General features: G+C 34.8%; 1 protein-coding gene across 39 annotated transcripts in view; it reads right to left on the bottom strand.

Annotated features, from left to right (window-relative positions):
* The window catches only part of LOC100117118 (leucine-rich repeat-containing G-protein coupled receptor 4), a 722,517-nt gene that overhangs the window by 157,261 nt on the left and 540,413 nt on the right, over positions 1–24,843 (bottom strand). For 38 of the 39 annotated variants that reach the window (XR_004345193.1, XR_004345192.1, XR_004345199.1 and 35 more), the window contains one exon: positions 15,241–15,380. The exons of the other annotated variant lie outside the window; for it this stretch is intronic. Coding sequence is in view for 27 of the 38 variants with exons in the window: in XM_031925169.2 (XP_031781029.1) it covers positions 15,241–15,380 (140 nt within the window). In the remaining 11 variants the exon portion in view is untranslated. The remainder of the gene's footprint in view (positions 1–15,240; positions 15,381–24,843) is intronic. 39 annotated transcript variants of the gene reach the window in all.

Here is a 24,843-nt window from a genome sequence, read left to right as displayed (position 1 = left end):
GACAGAGACCCTGTATCTTTCGCTAAAAATGAAGATATCCATAAATTTGTGCTTAAATGATTAAAATTCATATTCAAAGCCTGTGGCAAAACTTATGAATTGCTTGGAGCATTCCTAAAAAAATTACAGAGGTAGTAAACATCAAAATAAAGAAAGTCACTGTAGAAGAAAATTGTTTCTTAATGACCATCATTGACGAAAAATTCAAAGCTTAGTGATAAATTATTCAAATACATGTTTGCTTATATAAATAAATTGCGTCACTTGGATCATCGCCAAAAAAATCATAAAACTTGTTATTGTTACAAATATTCCTACGGAAGTCAAGACATCGTAAATATATTATATCGCTTACAAAAATTAACTTAATTATTCACTGACTTTACTTCACTGACTGCAAAAAATTATAACATAAATCATACACTCGATCATAATTTTTCAAGGTTTCAAACAAATTTTGTTGCTAGCAATGTTCAATTGATATTTGTTAGATAACAAAATTTGTTGCTAACTATATTTAATTCCTATGTTTTAGAAATTTCTCTCGCTCAGTGTGAACGAGCATGTTTAAGGTACATTTTAAGCCAGGATAGAGTAAAGAAGACGGTCCGGATCTTACAGAAAGCCGTGGCAAGTGACTAAAAACACTTATTTATATAGTAAAATGTCATGAATTTTGGTCAATGATTTTACTAGGTATATACATGTTTCTTAAAAAAATGGTGTATATTTTATATATTTTTGATAGAATTTTTTTTTTCAAATTATATCAAATAAAATTTTTTTTGATAAGAAGAATATCTTCTTGTTTCTTGCAGAATTTAACCCAGGCTTCAGTGCTGGGGTCACGATTATTCGGAGGGTCGCTCAAATGCTAACTTCAAGGGGCAACGCGGTAAAAGCGATCTGCTTTGTCCCCTGAAGTCAGCCATCGGGTGACCCTGCATAAATGCGAAAATGTTCGAATTACCGGTGGCTGCACAGATAAATAAGAAAATGTCAAACTAAAACTAAAAAACAAGAACCCTAAGCCAGGGCTGTTAATCCCTTGTTGAAAATATATACCTGGATATCCAGGTGGATTTTTCATATGGATAATCTATATGGATTCATGAGGATTCCATATGGATATCCAGATGGATATCTATCTAGTTTTTTGGAAAGTCAAGACAGTTAAGGCTAAAATAAAGATTTATATATTAAAACCAATCCTAAATAAATGTCGGGGTCGATTAAATATTATGTTTCTATTGGATAAGATTCGAGTTTGTTGACGAAATTACAAATCTACACTACTATATTAAAATTCAATTATATTCCCGCGTGAAAATTGAAATTAGTTAAGAGAGGTCAATGAGATCTACATAAGAGTTTCATGAGATCTATATGAGATCTCATATATCTGAAATTCATAATGAGATCTCATGTAGATCTCATGTGAATCTCGTGTAATATTTTTACGTGGGTTCGGTCGATTTTGTAAAAACCCTCCAAAACTCGTAAAAAAAAATTAAATCTAGTTTACGGTAAACATGTTCTTTGAACTTAAAAAATGTCCGCCTGTCCGGCCGGATTTTGTTTGCATTTATTTTACAAAACTTGATAAATTTTATAAACAAAAAAACTATTTAATGGCATAGACAGGTACATATGATAAAAGTATACATTCCTAACAAAAAATATTTTAAAGATTTGGTCCAGGTGGAATTTATTCCACCATCTACCGATACAAACATTTGTTAGTGTTTAAGTAGTAGAGTCTGCGATTTCTCTTAAGGAGCGCAACCGTAAAATACAGTTCGCATGGATCCCCATGTCGCATAACGACATTTTTTAGCTGGCATCATTTGAACAGCTTAATAGGATTTTAGCAACAATTTTTAATATACGCGGTCCATTAAAATGATTAAAACAATTGATTCTATTAGAATGAAGATTCCATCAACTTGTTTTTAAGTAATATCTTTCTCACTTTTGACACAGGATCACAACGATATGTTGTTTTATTGATCTTTGTATATACAAATTCGAGTCGTAGAGTCTGCCATTTCTCTTTAGGTGTGCAAACGTAAAATACAGTTTGCACAGATCGTTTGTATTATTGCAATGTCGAACAAGAGATTACAACGACATTTTTGTACTAGCATCATTTGAAGAGCTTTATGGAATTTTAGCGAGAATTTTTAATATACGCGGACCTTGAAAAATGATTGGAAACAATTGATTTTAAAAGAACGGAGATTTCTCTAACGATTTTTTTATTAATACGATTGCAACGTTTTACACGAGATTAAAATGACATAGTGTTCTATGGATCTTTGTATATACGAGTTCGAGTTATAGAGTCTGCGATTTCTCTTAAGGGGTTAAACCTGGCAGTGCTGGGGTCACGATTATTCGGAGGATCGCGCAAATGCCAACTTCAAAGGGCAACGCGGTAAAAGCGATCTGCTTTGTCCCGTGAAGTCAGCCATCGGGCGACCCTGCATCAAATCGAAAATGTTCGAATTACCGGTGGCTGCACCGATGAATAAGAAAATGTCAAACTAAAACTAAAAAACAAGAACCCTAAGCTAGGGCTGTTAATCCACCTTGCATAGTACGTATAGTATACTATACGTATACTGTACGTATACTATACGTATAAACAGGTATAATAAACAAGACACAGTATAGTTAAAAAATCGAAAAAATAAATTGCTGTAATTAAATTTTGAATATCGGGCAACTAATTAGGTACTAAAAGAATAAAAGTTACTGTAAAAAAATGATTTTTCTTAACTTAACTAACAGTTATAAACATTCGTTAAACATTTTACATAATTTTACCCGAATCGCATTATTGAAATAGTACAAAATTTCAATTTCAGCATTACAGGCGGTTGAAAACGGTTGAATAATAAACTATATGAAAAGAATGAATTATGTAGACATAATTAGAATAATCTAAACGTTTAAACAACAATATTAATGTAATAAAACGATAAAGCCCCTTTTACGCTATGTACTAGAATTGTAAAATATTTTAATTACGCATCAACCTATGAATTAAAAGAAGTTTTTGAGGTCGCTGATTAAAAATCTGATATCAGATTTACAAAATAATTTGTTAAAACAGCTTTGTTTATGCAAATTACTGCATAATTGCACTCAGAGAAAGATATCATTGCCGTAAACATGTACACACGTTAGGAGCAATGATTGCTAATATATTCGTGTACATCTTACAAATATTCTATACGAAACAAAAACAGTTTGTATGTATACTATAGATTTCTATAGTATACATACAAAATATTGCGAGAAATATCTGTACGTTAATAGTTAACATATGAATTTCATGGCTATCGTGCGTAGTGTTGCGTGCAGATGGCGTTTCTCTCGTACCGCCTAACCTCAAAATCCGTCATCCTCTTTCATACAAAAAATATTCTTGAGGGTTATTTACCATGAATAATCAATAAATCATTAATAATAGAACGAAAGCAACTGAATATACCTAAGGAAGCATGCAAAGTGCTTTTGGAACGATATAATGTCAAAATTCAAAATGTTGTCTTTCATCGGCTTTTTGGGTCTAAATATTACATCTGATAGTTCTAGAGATAAAATAATAAGTGTGATTCCAACTGATTCAGCAGCCTCTCGCATTTCCAAAAAGGTATATGTCAACTAGTTTATTACTATTAGTTCAAAAGTTATTGGAAAAATTCAGTAGTGAGTTAAACATCATATCGTAATCATTCATTTATCAGATTTTGATTTTTCCAATAACTTTTGAACTAATAGTGATAAACTAGTTGACATATTCCTTTTTAGAAATGCCAGAGGCTGCTGAATCAGTTGGAATCACACTTATTATTTTATCTCTAGAACTGTCAGATCTGGTATTTAGACCCAAAAAGCCAAAGAAAGACAACAATTTGAATTTTGACATTATATTACTGTAATGTTACTCAGCATTAATAAAATTCATACAAGTGTGTTTTCTAATAATTTTTATCTGATTAGTTCATACAGTCGTAAAATGAAAAATCTTAAAGCGCAGCCATATGTTAACTATTAACATACAGCTATTTGACATATAACATAGCTTCGTTAACTATTAACATACGTATTATTGGCTCAAATCGAATATGCCTATGTTAACAGTTAACATATATGTTTGCTGCAATGTTTCTTGCCGAGCGGAACGAGGATAAAATCTAAAACAAAACTGCTTAAACCCAACTACACCACGCTTCCCGAGAGTAATAATTTATTTTAAAAAACTCCTCGGCACATCCAAGGAAAGCGAGAACAAAACCTACAACCAAAATGCTTAAACCCAACTACACCACGCTTCCTGAGGGTAATAATTTATTTAAACAACACCTCGGCACATCGAAGGAAGGTGAGCGGAGCGAGGATAAAATCTAAAACCAAAGCGCTTAAATCCAGCTACCCCATGCTCCCCAAAGGTAATAATTCTTTTAAACAACACTTCGGCACATTGGAGGAAGGTGAGCGAAGCAAGTAATTAACCGAAAACCAAAGCGCTTCAGCCCAACTACACCACGCTCCCCAAAGGTAATAATTTATTTAAACAACACCTTGGCACATCGAAGGAACGTGAGCGAAGCGTGGATAAAACCTGAAACCAAAGCGCTTAAACACAACTACACCACGCTCCCCGAGGGGAATAATTTATTTAAACAACACCTCGGCACATCGAAGGAAGGCGAGCGGAGCGAGGATAAAATCTGAAACCAAAGCGCTTAAACCCAGCTACACCACGCTCCCCAAAGGTAATAATTTATTTAAACAACACCTTGGCACATCGAAGGAACGTGAGCGAAGCGTGGATAAAACCTGAAACCAAAGCACTTAAACACAACTACACCACGCTCCCCGAGGGTAATAATTCTTTTAAACTACACCTCGGCACATCGAAAGATGGCAAGCAATTGCGAGAAATATATCAAAAACATACATTTTTTATTTTAGAAAAACAAATTACGTACAAGTTATGTAAAAATACTGTTTAAAATCTTATGATTCGAGTGTACTCATTTAAAGCTTGCATTCATATTTAATCCACGCGCTAAGAGAATTTTATAGGAAATGCGCGGCTAATGTCGATTAAAATAGCTTGTACATGTACAAATTATTGTACAACTACAACGTATTGTATACATGCTTGCTTACAATAATTATCGCAATTGCTCGCCTTTCTCCGCTGTACCGAGTACGGAAACTCACACTGCATGAGGGAGGTTTAAGAGTTCATGATTTTTATACAGGGTGAGTCATTTTAATCTTTAATCTCAATTATCTCGTTGGCAAAGCATGCCAGCGAAAAAAGTTTCGGATAAAAGTTTTAGGATTTTTCCCTGGCTATCTGATGATGACCTTGACAATGTCATTGAGCGTGACCTTCAAGGTCATTTGAAGGTCAAGTCGATTTTTTCAAATAGAAACCCCTACTTTTGGCACCAGAAATGGAAAGAGCGGGAAATTTTACGTTTGAATATGACCTTGCCTTGACCTTGAATTCAATGGTCAAGGTCATTGGTCATGCCGATAACAGTACAACTGGTTAGCTGAACTCGAATGCATTCAAGGAGAAAATGTTACTCACAAAAGTTTTCAGTTTTCACCCCGGCTGACGAATGGTCATCTTGACCCTGTCGTTAAACAGGATCTTCAAGGGCATTTCAAGGTCAAGTTGATTTTTTCAAATAGAAACCCCTACTTTTGGCACCATAAATGAAAAAAGAGTGACATGCGTTCAAAAATGAAAAAATTTTCAATATTTCCAGAAATTTTCAATATTTTCAAAAATTTTCAAAGTCATTCCATTATTTTGTATTAGTGTCAATTTTCAAAATTCTTGATGAGTTAAGTCATTCCATTATTTTGTATTAGTGTCAATTTTTGAGAGTAAACTACTCTTAACAGTTATGTAGATAGCAAATTAGTGCAGAAAAGCTTAATCGTGTTTTTTACTTCTTGTAAATCGATAATTATTATTGAAAAAAATCTGTTTCCCTGTTTACTGGTCTGTAACAAATTATTTTGATTTTGATCATGGCTGATTATGGTCCCAACGAAATCGTTGATATGAAAAATCCTAAAACTTTTACCCAAAACTTTTTTCGCTGGCATGCTTTGCCAACGAGATAATTGAGATTAAAGATTAAAATGACTCACCCTGTATATAAACTTGCCGTGCGTGGGGTAGGTGGAATTTAGTTTGAAATCAAATTATCTCTCCCGCCCGCCCCCCTCCAATGTGCCGAGTACGGAAAATCGCAGCGCGTGGGGTAGGTGGGTCTGAGAGTTTATGTTTTTGATCATTTTCGCACTTGCTCGTCGTCCTCCGATGTACCGAAATGTTTTTAATTACATTATTAATCTTGGAGAGCACGGGATAGTTGGGTTTACGCGCTTTGGTTTTTGATTTTATCCTCGCTCCGCTCACCTTCCTTCGATGTGCCGACATGTTGTTTAAATAAATTATTACCCTCAGGAAGCATGGTGTAGTTGGGTTTAAGCATTTTGGTTGTAGGTTTTGTTCTCGCTTTCCTTGGATGTGCCGAGGAGTTTTTTAAAATAAATTATTACTCTCGGGAAGCGTGGTGTAGTTGGGTTTAAGCAGTTTTGTTTTAGATTTTATCCTCGTTCCGCTCGGCAAGAAACATTGCAGCAAACATATATGTTAACTGTTAACATAGGCATATTCGATTTGAGCCAATAATACGTATGTTAATAGTTAACGAAGCTATGTTATATGTCAAATAGCTGTATGTTAATAGTTAACATATGGCTGCGCTTTAAGATTTTTCATTTTACGACTGTATGAACTAATCAGATAAAAATTATTAGAAAACACACTTGTATGAATTTTATTAATGCTGAGTAACATTACAGTAATATAATGTCAAAATTCAAATTGTTGTCTTTCTTTGGCTTTTTGGGTCTAAATACCAGATCTGACAGTTCTAGAGATAAAATAATAAGTGTGATTCCAACTGATTCAGCAGCCTCTGGCATTTCTAAAAAGGAATATGTCAACTAGTTTATCACTATTAGTTCAAAAGTTATTGGAAAAATCAAAATCTGATAAATGAATGATTACGATATGATGTTTAACACACTACTGAATTTTTCCAATAACTTTTGAACTAATAGTAATAAACTAGTTGACATATACCTTTTTGGAAATGCGAGAGGCTGCTGAATCAGTTGGAATCACACTTATTATTTTATCTCTAGAACTATCAGATGTAATATTTAGACCCAAAAAGCCGATGAAAGACAACATTTTGAATTTTGACATTATATCGTTCCAAAAGCACTTTGCATGCTTCCTTAGGTATATTCAGTTGCTTTCGTTCTATTATTAATGATTTATTGATTATTCATGGTAAATGGCAGACTCTACGACTCGAATTTGTATATACAAAGATCAATAAAACAACATATCGTTGTGATCCTGTGTCAAAAGTGAGAAAGATATTACTTAAAAACAGGTTGATGGAATCTTCATTCTAATAGAATCAATTGTTTTAATCATTTTAATGGACCGCGTATATTAAAAATTGTCGCTAAAATCCTATTAAGCTGTTCAAATGATGCCAGCTAAAAAATGTCGTTATGCGACATGGGGATCCATGCGAACTGTATTTTACGGTTGCGCTCCTTAAGAGAAATCGCAGACTCTACTACTTAAACACTAACAAATGTTTGTATCGGTAGATGGTGGAATAAATTCCACCTGGACCAAATCTTTAAAATATTGTTTGTTAGGAATGTATACTTTTATCATATGTACCTGTCTATGTCATTAAATAGTTTTTTTGTTTATAAAATTTATCAAGTTTTGTAAAATAAATGCAAACAAAATCCGCCCGGACAGGCGGACATTTTTTAAGTTCAAAGAACATGTTTACCGTAAACTAGATTTAATTTTTTTTTAACGAGTTTTGGAGGGTTTTTACAAAATTGATCGAACCCACGTAAACATATTACACGAGATTCACATGAAATCTAAATGAGATCTCATATAGATCTTATGAAACTCTTATGTAGATCTCATTGACCTCTCTTAAGTAATTTCAATTTTCACGCGGGAATATAATAAAATTTGAATATAGTAGTGTAGATTTGTAATTTCGTCAACAAACTCGAATCTTATCCAATAGAAACATAATATTTAATCGACCCCGACATTTATTGAGGATTGGTTTTAATAGTACTTTAATTGATCCAAATAATGAAAATAATAATCATTTTTCTAATATGATTTATTTGTGAATTTATCAATAAATTTCAATAGATTTATAAGGTAATCTATTTATATAATACTTTATGGATCTTAATACATTTTCACAGTTTGATTCAATTGATAACACTTCAAGTGATTTAAATTATCGAAGTTTAGTAATATCCTTTATGAAAAACCGCTGTCAATTTTTTAGCACGTAGCTTTCTCGTATAACTAAATTTATAGTTCCAATAGATTAAATATTGTTCAAATATACAGTATATTAATGCTTTTTTAAATACTTTCAACCTTAATTATTTTACTGAAAGAGGACCTGTAATAATATCATCTAATTTTCATGAAAATATTCAATCCTTAATATTTTAAATACCATAGGGTATTATATAAAATATAAAATCATGAATTTTCTTAAGGTATTGCTACCCATACTGTAGTAGTCAAAACAAGTCCTCTTTTAATATTTTGTTTATTTGCGAGATACACATAATAATAGAAGTTGCATAAATTAAGTTATATTAAATAATGATTAAACATTCTCATAAACAATTTTATTTACCGTAATTATTAATAAAAAGTTTTAGACAGAAGCTGATTTGACTCATTTTTTTAGGTTAAGTGTACATTTTTTAACTTTTATTTGTTTATTACTACGTTCCAAGCTTAGATTTTTGAGGTATCAACTTATTCGTTACATGTCTATCTACTAATTTGCAAAGTTTGGATATATTCTGAACGGTCAGTTTTGTGCAATCAAGCAATTACTCAAAAAGTGCAGATTTTCGCAAATTGAAATGTTTATAACTTTTGTCACAGGTTCCAAACCTTCACCAAATTTTAACTGAGTGTTTATCTTATCAATATCTAACGGTCAATCACTTTTGGGTAGCACTACCTTAAGACATTCTGAATTTTAGTTAGCGAGTTATAAGGTTTAACAAAAATAGTTATTGTTAGTTATACAGGGTATACAGGGTGAGAGACAAAGAATTTGAATCTTAATACCTATTCGAGGAGTTACGCGACGAGTGGCTCCACAAAATACGTGTAAAATTAAATGGGGTGTATCAGAACTAAAATAAGTATCATTTAAGATGGAGCGTATAGGGCTCGCGTAACACCTCGAATTAAGCTAATCGGTTTCATAAGTTGCAAAAAGAACTTAGCCAAGGTAAGCAAAATATCTACCTTTACTCAAAATTTAAACTTAATTAGAGTCTTTTTACTTCCGTAATCGTACGTTAAAGAAAATTAACCATCTCGGTTGGGTAACGTGTTAATCAAATAGAGGCATTTTTCCCCAAAATGAATATCTGAATTTCTTATAAATGGTCTAACTCTATGGTAATTAGTTCAATTATTTACATTATAACATGTTTAGGGGAAACATTTTTTATATATATCCGATAGTAAAAAATAACATGGCGTGTCATTTTTGATTGCGAATTTGGCCAACGGTTCGCCAATTGATGGTAAGTGTTTCTACCAGGGGTATGACATCAAAAATCCAATTTTTCGGTTTTCAATTTTTAGCTCAAAAACTAGTCGCCAAAATGGCTTAACATTTTTACAGCAAATAGATATTAGCGTTTTTTATTTTCATAAATTTTTTCAAAATGTTTGACAATTTAGTTTTTGAGTTATTAAATTTTTTTAGAAATCACCTTTTTTATGATAGCAATTGAACGGAACGGTCAATTTGGAAAATCTTACGGGAGAAAGTAGGCAATTTTACGCTCTTTTATATTTAGAAAAAAATCAAAAATATTTCTTCAAAAATTGAAAAATGGCTGTAATATATCCATGAAATGGTTAGAATCATAAAAAAAAATTCCCGAATTCAGAATGAGAAAAAAAAATGCACATCAAATTTTATTACTTTCGGTCGCGTGGTTCCAGAATCATAACAGTATACGTACACACACACGCGCGCGCGGCGGATAGGGGAATGCTCATCGGCAAGATGAGCTTTCCTGAACCAGCCGGAGGATGGATCAGAAATAAAATATGCTCCGCGGACCAAACAGGCTAGGAAAAAGCTTGAAAATAAATCTAATATGAATAGTGGGATAATAACATATTACTATCCTAAGCGGGTCAAGTCACAGAGTGCAGTCCTGCCACCGATTCCGATTGGGTGAAAGCTCCGGTGATCGGAAATTTTCTAAAAACTCATGATTCAAACTCTAAAAACCTTCAAATGCGTTTCTACGACGTTTTAGCGGAACTGAAAATTTAATTATTACAAAACTTTCTCTAGGAGGATGCAAAAACTTTATATTTCGATTAGGATCGATTAAATTCATTGCGAAACCAATCAGTTTTAATTGACTCTATGTTTCCTAATACAACCGCTTGGTATCGCTTCAAATGTTTATACTCGCAAGTGAAAAGATTTATTTTCCGTTACTATATAAGAAAGATCAAATGCAGAAAGATAGAATAGATTTATTAACTGAAATCGATTTGAATTGAAACTTTATTAAAATCATTTGACTTTATGAAATCTCACATGATTAAAAACAATTTATGTCAATTAAAATCCATTAACACTACGATATATACATCAGTTTCTGTTCAAAACGTTTGCATAACAATGTTTAACTAAACACTTTCGCCAGCAGTTTACCGTCGGTAAGTATTTCTATCACGGCATCTTCATAAATCTGTACATTTGTATAAGAATTATATTCTATTTTTTCCTTTAAAATTTATGAAATAATTGAAAGAATTGCCAAGATTGCAAAGTTCCTGTATATGCTTATAAATATACGTTAATGAATGTAGTAAAATCAGGTATATATATATATATATATATATATATATATATATATATATATGTCAAACATCAAGCATTTGAGTTCAGCAGCACAGATAAGATCAGCTGACTAGTAGTTATTAAAAAAAAAAAAGGTTACGGTGTTCTAAAATATTATTTTAATGCTCACTTGCCGTCTCATCTCATCTGCTGAACTTGGATGCTTGATGCTTGACATGTATACAACTGATTTCACTATATTCATTAATGTGTATTTATAAGCATGTACAGCAACTTTGCAAACTGCAAACACTTAGCAATTCTTTTAATAATTTCATAAGTTTTGAAGGAGAAATAAGAATAGAATTCTTATACAAAAGTACAGATTTATGAAGATACCCTGTTAGAAATGCTTACCAACTGTAAACTGATGGCCAAAGTGACGTTTTCAGCAGGTTCGTTGGCCAACTACAATCAACTGTTGGATTATTTTCTACCAGGGTCGAGACCAAACTTATAATTGTCAAAATTTTACCTTGTAAAAGGTGTTTTTCAAACCGATTTTATACCTGTTTAATTAAAGTTCAAAAAAATGACCTCGGCAGATAAACGACCTCTTGAGAGCCTTATTATCTTGCGTATCTTGTCTTTGAGGACCTGCTACTGTTGCTATTGAGCAACCTTGATCACCTGGGGCGGGAGGGTCTTGATGATGCTGGCAGGCAGCAGCGGTATGCTTGGATTTGTGGCCGGGTGTCACGTGTATGCTAAGCTTGAGGTTGGTCGGACTTCCGGCACTGCCGATCTATGGGGGTCACATTAGCTCCTCGTTGACGCCTATTGCCTCCTCCTCGTCCTCAAACATGATGTGACGTTCCATCGCAAACTTGTTCTAGGGCTCTTGTTGCCTAACGCGCCGTTTTCGGCTTGATGATCTTAAGCGCCAAGTAGTCCAGTCGAATAAGGTGAAAACTCATAATATATTTTCAAAAATTAAATATAGCAATGTTTCTGTACTTTATGGCGAAAAAGGGTATGATGATGATAATTTTCAAAAACTAACAAAAAAGGAGTGGTGGAAAGTTGTCAAATTTGCATATAAGTGGCAAAATTACGCATTTTTTAGTTTTTGCAGTGCCTATAAAAATCTAGACAATCGATCGAAAAATAACTTATGCTATGTTGGAGATACTTAAATTACCTATACATAAATGCACCTAAATCATTTTTTTATTAATTAGTTAGGTGTAAGATTAATGTCGAACGCGAAAAAATGCGTTTTCGAAAATTAGGCACTATTATTACAAAAATCGATGGATGTTGTTGAAACTTAACGAAAAGATGGCCAATACAACTGTCAATGTATGTGCCGAAAGCTGATTTGATTAACTGTCAAATTGTTGCTAGAGACATTTGTTAATTTATTTTAATGATTTTTTTGCAGCTAATTGTTTAATTACTAACCGTTGATTTCATAAGTTAATATCGCAGTTACAGGTTCTATTTGGACCAAAAAACGTGTGAAAAAAATTTCAATAAGTTAAAATTAAGATGCTCTTTGCAACCAAGAAAGTGGGACATCTAAAAAAGCGTTATAAATAAATTCTGCCATAGTCAGAGAAAAGCCGCTATGGAATTCGCTCTTTTTGCGTTTATCACTCGACAATTTGGTCAAAATTTGAATTTTGTTGTTCAAAGATATAAGTGAATAAAAAAAAATACTGGCTGATTTTGCATGTGAAAAGGATAGAAAAAGATATCCATGTTTTGTTTTTTGTAAACTTAATAGTTTTTGAATTAAAAATATAAATAAACTTGTTTTTTTTTAATATTAAGTTATTTTTAATTTAACAATAATTAGGTTTACAAAAAAATTATAGATACCTTTTTTTATCTTTTTCACATGCAGAATAAGCCAGTATTTTTTGGGCGCCAGGTCCGGTTTAAACCCAGTTAATGTATGTATATCGCACGGGCATGCTCTTGTCTGTGAGCATGTGTTTGTTAAGTCATATAGACATGGTACATACATAATATAAACACACATATAATTGTTGCGTTACATTGTATATAATACATTGAACACAGCTTGCCGGTTATATTGCCGGCCCTAAAAACAGCGTATTTTAAAGCATAAACGAAAATGTCAAACAAGTCTCCCTATAGTAGCCTACACTGTAAAATGATTTTGCTTCCTCCTAGAGGAATCTTTGTAATAGTCTTTGCAATGGTAAAATTTTGAGTTTCTTCAAAACTTCTAGAAAATACTTTTTGGTGTGTTAGAAGTTCAAATCAAGTATTTTTAGAAAAGGTCTGTATGGATGTGTGTGTATGTATACCGTAATATTTTTGGAACTACTTCGTCAATATCAATAAAATTTGACATGCTTATTATTTTTGGATTCTGAATTCGGGAAAAACAATTATTTTCTATTTTCTCAACTATATTTTTTTATGGCCAATTTTTGATTTTTGAAAAACACTATTTTGCGTTTTTTATCAATCATCCCATAGTTACAAACGATTCAGCTATATTGCATTTTAAAGAGAATAAAATTACTTTTCCTCGTTTGGTGCTCGGATCGACCGCTTTGTTCGGCAGATAAAATAAAAAAGGTAATTTTGGAATTTTGGTTTTAAATTCATATCTCTGAAACTAAACGTCATAACCTCGCAAAAAAAATGTCGATGGGTCACGTGTCAAACTATATCCCATTAAAATTTCAAGTGATTTGATTACTTATTATTTCAGTAATAAATCGAAAACTGAAGAAAATGAGTTTTTTTTTGTGCCTCGATTACGGACGCAAAAAGGCCTTATTGCACTTGAGATTTCGGGAAAAAGCAGATATTTTATGTGTTCTGGCTAAGTCTATTGCACAGCTTTCAAACTCCTATGGTTCGTAAGATATCAAGGTTTCAATTTTTTTTTGAAAATTTTTTAATTTCTCATATCTCTAAAACAATGTAGTCAAATGCTTCAACATTTTATTTGGTGATTCACCATAAAAAAGCTATCGCTGCTAAAATTTTAAACGATTTCGTCAAGCGGTTCTCAACTAAAGAGCTAAAATGTAAAAATCGTTTTGTCGAAAATTGCGCGAGCGACCTATCTAATGAATAGCCTGTTGTTTTGATGGTTAGGTTGGTTAGGAACACATATGAACATGCGTGAATATTTGTGAAAAAAAATTGACGACAGTGTTCATATTCTATAATAAAAAAACAGAGGGATCCGCAAACTTTTGGACAATGAACCATCCAAAACTTATATTAAATTTAGTTAGAGGAAGCTACGTGCCAATTAATTGGCAGCGGTTTTTAAAATCACTAAAATGTAGTAAAATTACATGAGGTTCCAACCCCACGTATAGCAATTTTACTACTCCAGCTACGTAAAATTACAAAAATGTAGCAATTTTACTATTATTGTAGTAAAATTGTTCCGCCTAGCGTTGGTCGGATTAATTTATTACTCTTAGCGTAGTAATTGTACATGGGTCAGATTCTCGCATTCAGTGTGAAAATACTATCCATGTATATTACGCACGCAGCAGTCTGAATATTATCACTTTCAAATAAAAAACGTGAAATTAAGATATAGACTCAGAATCGATTAATTTTTTGGCTATCGATTTTAATCTTATATTTTTAGCAGATAACACAAGTACTGACGTGAGCACCTCTATGTAGCGAGCCACGAAAATCTCGCAGCCAATCAAAGCGCGTGGTTCGCCTAGCAAGACACAAAAGACGTTCTTTCCAGAGCAAAATTAAGCCCGAAACTACGTACTTTTGGCCGAGGGATAAACCTACAAAGATTTAAGCGTTCAAGCGCTTACGTTTTGAATTTCTTAATACAACCTGACTAAAAAGAGCCTCTAATCGATCGTAGCCACAAGCCCCCCAAAACCTTAATTCGGCTTTGCCAATAGTTAGTATCTTATGCAAAAAGCACGAAATTTAACGGTGTTTTTTGATGCAACCAAATCGATTTAGTCATATTATTATTGATAAGATCCAGGTACTATTTTCTACGGATCATATCATACATCAAGTATTTTCACATTTTCGTCAAAAGGAAAGCTAAAAAATGAAAATATTTGACTAGGAAAAATTTCCTGTGTAGTAATTTTTATTACTTGTAGTGTAGTAATGCACATTTATCATGCATCAAATTTCATAATAGTAGTTACTTTTAGAATAGTTATCTTACCTGTGATATCTAGAAGTTTTAAGGTATCTACAATATTTTCAGTTACATCTTCAGGTATATGCATTAATTTATTATTCTGTAAATTTAGTATTTCTAGAGAGTTTAATGATTCAAATACTAATGGGGGTAGTATTTTAATCCTGAAAAATGTAGATTATTATAAGAAACTCACTTTTTTCCATGAAAAAGGTTGCAATGATTCTTTGCATTTTGTTATTTATTTATTGTCAAATATTAGACACATTATATTTGTATACATGTATTGTTTATGGATAGGTATTAAATATAATTTTATGTGTGCTAGAAACAGATCTGTTGCCCTTTAGAGAAATAGTTTATCGAGTTCTACATCCACACAGTGTTGATAGAATTAAGCAGTAGAATTCAGTCGGATTTGATAAGATTTTCTATTCATTTTAAAAATCTACTTTAAATAATTCTTTGCATAACATCAACTTGATAAAATGAAATAAACTATACAGAAATACTATTTCTTGTTTTAAAAAACAGTGTTAAGAGTTAGATTCAAAGGTGACAAGAAGTTGTATCGATTTCTTTTGTAATGTGTCATGTTGATATGTGTATATAAATATTATAACGAGGTTTTCTAGCCATCGCACGCGACAACTGGCACGTCATCGTGTAACTTTCTACTTTTCATCGCAGTAGACCTGAAATATCAGCAAGGTTAGACGCTGGTGCAATTTCCTTGGGACAATGTTTAAGAAGACCTTGTTAACAAACGCAAGGTTAGTAAAACTAACATTGCTTTCCTCGCGTTAGGACATATGTTCCCGTGCTCACGGCGTTTGCTAATTTTTCGTCACGATCGAAACTTCGCTGAATTTGCACTTTTTTACATTGGCAGCAAAGGACTCGTGGTGGTGTTTGAAGGAAAATATTCTTATGTATGTCAAGCGAGTTCCCAGTCGTCGGGAAATATGCTCTCGGAGTGATTCTCCTAGTTGACTTCTCCTTTGAAGTTTAACATTTCCATACATTCCATATCCACCAAGGTGATTAGGAGTTAGGGATCAGAGTTTTTCATTCTGCATCGTCTAGCCGTCTGCTCCCTGCATCATCGACCAGTCATCCTCTCGACAGACTCAATCCCGCCTGAGGAGCACTTAGAGGTGCCCAACCCTAGCTTCTACGTTCCTCTACATCAAGTAGGAGAGTGCGAGCTTAACTCTGTGACCTACGTTCCTCTGCATCAGTCCGAAAAGCGTTTCGTATCTACTACCTAGTGGCTTTCGTCTATCAACAGTTTTACTCAGTTTTTTCGCCTTGTCCTTCCCTTTTATTCTCTTCGGCATTTTTAACCTTCTTGAGAATGACCTTTACGTAGTTGTTTTCTGCGCACTAACCATCCTTTGACGCCAGCATAGCTGTCATGATTGACTCAGGTGTCATCCTAGTCTGAAGGTAACGCTCGAGTTCTTCTCGTTCCATTTTGTATCGCGAACAGTTACAGAAGACATGCTTCGTATCTTCGTTTGGTTTCAAACATACTGGTCAATTTGGATTACCTTCTATCTTGAAGCGGTGTAGGTAGGCTCGAAAGTACCCATGTCCACTCAAAAACTGCGTAAGGTAGTAATTCACTTCCCCGTGTCGTCTATCGATCCAGCCAACAATGCGTGGTATGAGGCGGTGCGTCCATCGCCCCTTTCCACTGGAGTCCTATTGTCTTTGCCACTCAGCTAGGGTTTGTTCCTTTGCGGATTTTCAAACTTCCGTTTAAGTATTGTCACCGCGCCGGCTTTCTTCGTATATATTCTTTCGTTTTATTGCTAGGTCTATAGGCGGCATACCTAAGATAACGCACACTGCATCTTCTGATACTGTTCGGTAGGCAGAAGCGACCTGCAATGCACTTCTTCTATAAACTACTGACAGCTTTCGTGCGTAGGGCTTCACCAACATTGCGTCCGCCCAGATTAGAGCATCGTATAACATAATTAATGTAGTTACACTAGGTAGGAGTAACCTTCGACCTTGCGTTAGACCACCTACATTTGGCATTAGTCGTGATAGTGCAGCACCAACTTTTGCTGCTTCATTGCTCACCCTCTCGAGATGCTGCTTGAACATTAATCTGGCGTTTATGGTCATTCCCATGTACTTAATGGTCGGATGAGAGTCTATTTTGTGACCATCTACTGTCAGTGTTGTCTCCATTTTCTTTCTACTAGATATAAGGATAGCCTCTGTTTTATGGCTAGAAAGCTTAAGTCCAGTCTGCTTTAGCCGATCTCGAATTATACCTACTGCGTTATCGATTTCCGTCACCTCTTTCTTTTGCTTTGCAACTACGACTACTGCAATGTCATCTGTAAATCCTACAACTGTTGCCCCTTTAGGTAGCTTTAGCCTAAGTACTCCATCGAACATGATGTTCCACAATGATGAGCCAAGCACTGATCCTCGTGAGACCTCTCCGGTTACTTTATAGTTTCTCGTACCGTTCTTTGTATCATGAAATAGAGTTCTGTCTTTCAGATAGTCAGACATAATCCTTCTTTTATTTGCGGGTACCTCTTTATCTCGTAGTACCTTGTGTTTCTTGCCCCAGCTAGCTGGGTCAAACACATTTTTAACATCCAGTATAACAATAGCACAGTTATTCTTGGCTCCCATTTTCCATCTCTTCCCTTCTATTGCAGTTCCAACGGTGTCGAGTACTAAGCTTACGGCGTTAAAAGTGGAGCGTTTTTTCCTGAAGCTGTATTGATATTCCGCTAGTCAACCTGGTTCTTCAATGACTTGGTCCATTCTAACGCCGATTATGCACTCTTTAATCTTGCCCGGATTGTCTAGCATGCAGAGCTGTCTGTATGAGGCAGCTTCTTTAGGTGGCTCATCTCCTTTATGTAGTAGTACCGAACGTTGCATTTTCCAGTTCGAGGAAACGTCTCTTCTTCGAGACATGAATTGTACAAGTCCAGAAAGACATCAGGGCATGCCTGTATAGCTTGTTTCGATGCAATATTGGGTATGCCATCCAAGAATGGAGCTTTGCTGTTCCCAACCCTTTTTCTTGCATCCAGTAGTTTCTTTGTAGTGATTGTTAAAATGATTTTGTCATTTTCCTCCGCCTCAGGGATAGCTGTTACTTATAGTGGAAGGGGAAACAGCGTGGTCACAATATGGTCCAGTAATTCCCGGCTTTTAGGAGGGGGAATATAAACCAGGGATCCAGCTCAACCTTGTCCTGTAACTCTTTACGGCACAGTCATTATAGCTAATGAAAATATATTTTAGCATCCTTTATTTCTTTGTTTCGGGCGTCTACTACTTCTTGACCACTACGAGACTTGTAGTATTTCTTTCTGGTCCGGTTCCGGTCGTAGAGTCTTCTGTGATGTTTTCTTCGCCAATTTCCTTTTGGAGTGCTTCTAGTACCTCCTCTTTTGAGGTATGCATGTCCAGAACTCTTAATTCAATGGTATTTTCTTCTTGTAGTGCTTTTATTGTGCTTTTATTGTATGCTTTTATTTGTATAATTTCATATATTTTTTTTAGCAAAAGGTCCAACTTGACTACTGTAAATAATAGCAGGAGTTTTTTTTTGCCAAAGGATGCATGATTTTTTTAACATGTTCCGCACATGAAGTGGTTGGTCTTCGTCTACAAATTTCTTTAAAGTGCGTAGCAGTCAATAAAGATCTTTGTAAGATATGCTACTCATCACAATCAGCCTGTTTCCGTGTATTTTTTTTTCAATTTCCAGTCGTCTGTTTTGAGTATTACAATGAAGAACTGAAGCATTGCAACAAGCATAATAAGATCCTCGCATACGCTAATTGATTCTTTTGCCGCTGACTAATTTTGCAAGTACATTGTTGCAGCTCTCGACTTTATTAGTGTCTAAACGTTGCAACAAACTGGCACAATTACAGGAAAGACGACTAATCGCTTCTTCAATTTCTAAGAAAATAGCAATTTTCATTATTTCCGGAACATAATTATTTTCATGTTCCTTCAATTTTCCATTGCAAAAGTAAGAGGCACAGTTTGTGTGCTCTCCAAAGATGTGGTACGGAACGTTAACAATATCATTTCGAAGTCTACGAATTTTTTCATCGTGTGAAACACTTTCATTGTGTTCGATAGCTTTCGTAATAGCAGTCCGTATCCTGAGTAAATTATTTTCAATCAATTTTCTCCATTTAGAAAGTTTTTTCTACCCTTTCCAACGTTTTTTAAGTTATGAGATAAATTTTTCAAGAGATGATTGGTACATTCAATTTTTTTCACGTGGATACCGTATTTTTTATAGGGATTTTCTTGAAGAATACGATTGTACACGCTGCAATCTCCGTCAGCAACTAAATATTCATAAATGATTCCGTGTTGTTCCATACTTTCTTCAAACCCATAAGCAATTAAATCTGCTTCCATACTCGATGAGCTTCGAGAAGAGTCGAAATTTTTGTAGCAGATATGTTTTTTCGGCCCTTGAACAAATAGAACAATATTTGTTTCTTACTCCCATATACGATATTTTTTGAGTATTGTAACCTAGTATTATTGCCATGCCCAAATTAGAATCAAACCTTCCATTCGCAAATGTCCTTCTCAAATAAGAACCCTCTCAGATAAGCCCGTATAATACTGATATTTGGATGAGTACAAGGTCCAAATGTTAGATGCTTTTTGAAATTAATTATTTGATTAAAAATGTGTGCCATATTTACAATACTTCGACTTTCATTGAAAAGCATGGTGTCAAAACTTTAAATGCTCGATGGTTAAATATTTTCGATATTACTTTGCATTTCTTTATCATTTTGCTTATGTTCATCATAATATGAGTCAAAATCTGTAGATCTGGTAATCAACTGTAGATCTAGTAATCGATCATCGCTTTCTTGATCTGATTCGTGCAAAATAGAAAGTAATTTTTTATTACATATCGGGTTCGATCCTGAGCTAACAATGACATATTCAACTTCATTATCATCGCAAGATAAAATGCGCAAAAGGCTTTCTTCTGTGAGTACCTCCCGTTATAAAATTAGATTCTAAAATACGTAATAATTCTTCTTCTGTGAGAACGTCACATGCATTAGATTTAATTTCTGTATCATCCATTTTATCGCCGAAAATATTACGTAACCCTTCATTGTGATTTTTTTTCGAGCTCTCTCTTGCGTTCTAATCTTTTTTCTCGTCCGCAAGATATAGTATAATTTTCATTTTCAATGTATTACTATCAATTTCATATCAAGGATAATAGTCGTTTACATTAGTTATGATTTCAAACAAATACGAATAAATACATGAATTTCATTATATCAAACATGATTGATAAATTACTTGATTTTATGGGATTTTTTACGGGAAGGTGCTTTGCGACTACTCCAGTATGTTTTGTGCTTATTATGTTTTTTCCGAGAATAACTTATCTTTATTATATATTTGAATTGGATCGCAAGCTTGAGAGGCTTTTACGCACTATTTCCGTGATCGCAGTTGCAATTGGTTATGAACGATTGAAGACTCAAATTGACATCTTTTGAATGATTTTTAACTTTAACATACACAGAAAATATAAAAAACAATAAACAACGCCATTTTTTTTTATCGAACATCAATTGATTTTTACATTTATTTTGATGATGAGATTCGCCCGACAGCGCATCGGATGGTTTGGATCTCGAGATTGTGGGGTTAGAGAAGATCGATCAATTGTTTTGGCCAAGCTTTGACAAGTTAAAAAGAGCGTAATTTCAAATATCTTTTTCTCCAGGATCCCGTTGATGGCTGCTATGCAGCTCGCTTCCGCGCAAAGACGGTATCAAAAACTATAACCGGTAATTTTTTCAGACTCCTATGTACAACCGTTTTCCTAAAAGTTGGGAGCAAAGAAGCCTGTCAATTTAACACGGTTAGTATATCTATATCACTGGTGTAATGGCCCCTTACGTATAAACTTCTAATTAAATATTTCATTCTGAACTATATTTTTTTTCTAACTTGTTTTTATTTTCATTTTGAATAAACAATTGATTAGGATCTTTGCATCTAGATAATGATACATACAGTTGCACAAGAAAGAAAAAACGTTTTTTTAAAGTATATTTCTAAATTATCAAAACTTTGTCCTTGAGATTTATTAATAGTCATAGCAAACACTAAGACTAAAGGAAATTATTTTCTGTATAAAACAATTAGCAATGATGATAAATTTCCAGTATTTAAAGTAATTCTAGGTATAAAAACTTTATTTCCAATTTTTTCCCCAGTGATAATTTTGGCTTCAATGTTGTACTCAAATAATTCGGTAACTTTTAATCGCGTGCCGGTACACAAACAGTCTGTTGTACTCAAGTTTCTTATTAACATAATAATAGCCCCAATTTTCAAATTAAGTTCATGAGGTGGCAATACTTTAGAAATGCTATATTTAATATTTTGATCGGATAATTTCGGCACACCTTGAAACGTTGCAGTAACAATACTGTAATAAATTTTTGTATCTTCTTCCCCGGTTGAAAAAAATCATATGTTTTCATCACTATGTTAAAAATATGTACTTTTATCATATGTTTTTGTGGTTCCAATTTAACATATGATAAAATCACACGCTAAAAACATGTAATAAAAACACATACTAATATCTTTTCTGATTTTTAATCGAAAATAAAACTTAAAAGCGACACATTTATTATATTTGGTGACCATAAATAGTAGTACCATGCTAATGATAACATCTGAAACGGTTTAATCTATGTTAGCCGTGAACCGCGTGTAAGTTCTGTGCCCGAGTAGTTATTAGAGAAGATAAAAGCACACCCGATGAATGCAATTAATGATGAAGGATCATTAGACACTACGGGTAATGATCAATAGTCTACGCACTCAATAGTCTCACCAGGTCGTGTGCTCACGTCCTGGTGAGTCTAAGGTTAACTCCTAACCTCCAAAACCAGTCTCACGCCGACATCTCACGACTCGCTTTATCGCTGTGTGCAAACAGGATAAAGAGACGAACGGAACGAGCGACGAAGATTTGTAGAGCTGTGCGCTCACGACTCTACAAGTCCGAGGGATAACCTCAAAATACCGTGACACTATCCCGACCGTTCCTGTGCCTTCACAGCGTGATTGGAATTGTTGTTGTGCGACACATTCGGATTGGCGTAGCCGTGCGCACACGACTCAACCGTCACAAATGAATTCCTAACCTCAAAATCCGCAACCGACCCGTAACACCGCTACCGGACTGATGCACTGATGCCGCAAACGCAGAAACCTTATTGTACCGAAATCGCGTAGACGTTCTTGTAATTTGTTAACTGCGTTAGTTTAAAGAATTTCACTTGTAAAGGCAAAGTATATTTAACGAGAACATAATTGATTTATGTTTCAGCCGGAATTTAACAACTTATTCCAAATACTATTGTTTGATTTAGAAATATACTTCATTTTTGTTAAGAATAAAAAACGGGCAAAAAACAGACTCTTTTTTGCCCGTTTTCTCTATCCAAATCCTGGAACCGACTGACTATCCAGTCTCTCGGTAAAAGATATATCGTTACAAATATAAGGATCTAGACGAACCATCGTGGAAAATGGACACTACGGTTACAGCAGCAGTCTGGGCATGTGGAAATGTTGCTTTCTGTGAACTAATGAAGATCCGTGAAGAAGGATTTATACGGGCTAAGGTAGCAGATATCACTGTTTAAAACTGTTACGCTTTACCTAACGCTCCAATTGAGCAGTTTAAACAACTGCTAGATCGGCTCATACAAGACGCAGTAGGGAGGAAACCAATACTGATTGCAGGCGACTTTAATGCGTGGGCTGTGGTGTGGAGCATCATAAAGACTAACCACAGAGGACAAGTACTCCTGGAAGCATTTGCTCTCCTGGATTTGATCCTAGTTAACCAAGTGTGCACCCACACATTTAGAAGAGGAGATGCAGGGTTTATTGCCGACCTCACATTTGTTAGTAGCAGCCTTATTGGCTCAGTTGATTCATGTACAGTAACTGAACACTATACACATAGTGATCATCAGGCCATAATAATGAAGGTAGGAATACCATAAAGGGAATCCAGCGCGAGTACAACGACAAATAAAGTTAGTTGGAAAACAAAGGATTATGATAAGGAGATGTTGCTGTTAGCACTAGAAGAAATGCAACTGTCTGAAACGGCGAACAGCAAGGCGGTGCAGGTGACGGTAAACATCACCCGAGCATGTGACGCTGCAATACCACGAAGAGTGGCATACAGTAGACGACCACCAGTACACTGGTGGGACAAGGAGATTGCGAATGCACGTAGCAAGTTCGACTAGACCAGAAGACGAGAACAACAGGTAAGGAAGAAATACCATAAAACTGGCCAGGAAATAGTAGATGCCCATGGACAAGAAATAAAGGACGCTAAAAGGAGTCTCAAGAAGAAAATCCGCGAAAAAAAAACGATGGTGCCTTAAGGAATCACAGGATGAGGTCGAACAAGACCCTCAGGGTCGACCGTACAAAATAGTAATGAATACGATTAAAGGAAGCTACGTGCCCCCTCCAAAATGCCCGGAGCTATTACACCGGGTAGTGACCACGCTGTTCCCCAGGCAACTGAAAGAGCCAAGTGTCATCGGAAGAGGTTTAAATGAAGAGACTCTCCCACCGATCACGATTGAGGAATTGTTAGACGCATGCAGAAGGGTGGGAAACAACAAAGACCCAGGGCCTGATGGCATTCCAAATATTGCGTTGAAGCATGCTCATCCAGAGGTCTTGGAGGCGTCCTCCAAGGGTCAGTACTTGGCCCACCGACTTGAAACATCATGTATGACAGGGTACTAAAGCTACAATTACCTAAAGGAGCAACAGTCGTAGGATTTGCTGACGACATAGCAGTAGTGGTAGTAGCGAAATATAAAGAAGAGTTGACAGACATAGCTAAAGAGTCGACCCGTATAATACACGAATGGCTAACAGAGACGGAACTAGAACTAGCTAGTCACAAAACGGAAGTTATCCTTATTTCCAGTAGGAAGAAGATGGAGGAAATCATACTGACGGTGGATGGACATAAGATCGTTTCTTAACCAACCATCACCATGGAGTTGTTCACCAATAAACAAAATGAAACAGTTATACCAAGTTACGTAGTAAGTATCTTAAGAGTTTTGAAGTGAGCGGTAGCTTTTCATGGTAATTCAATTTTTTGCGTCAACTAGACGACATGACTTTTTTAATATGCGCAAAACGTTTGCAGGTAAACATTATTGACTTATTGCGGTAAACATTATCACTGTATGACACGCTCTTGCGTAAACCTCGATTTACCGCACGCTCGTGCACAAATGCACTCTCTAAATCTCGGATTACGCACGTTGTGTCATAAAATATCGTACGATACTATTATTCTTATTATATTTTCTTTATCTTTCTATTTTATAATGTTGTTATAAGATTATTTCAGCAATTCATATTATGTGTATATCTACCACTGTTTTGATTCACGCAGTTGAGCGATCCGAGAACAGTGCGAGTCACGAGCGTTGACAAGCTCTCCATAGGATCAGATCGCTCTGTGCTATCGTTCAAGCAGGAGCTCGAATAAATGTACAAGGC

This window comes from Nasonia vitripennis (assembly GCF_009193385.2).
Source record: "Nasonia vitripennis strain AsymCx chromosome 2 unlocalized genomic scaffold, Nvit_psr_1.1 chr2_random0006, whole genome shotgun sequence".
Classification (NCBI taxonomy): domain Eukaryota; kingdom Metazoa; phylum Arthropoda; class Insecta; order Hymenoptera; family Pteromalidae; genus Nasonia; species Nasonia vitripennis.
Note: the sequence above shows the minus strand (reverse complement) of the source record. Positions and strands in the feature narration are given on the sequence as shown.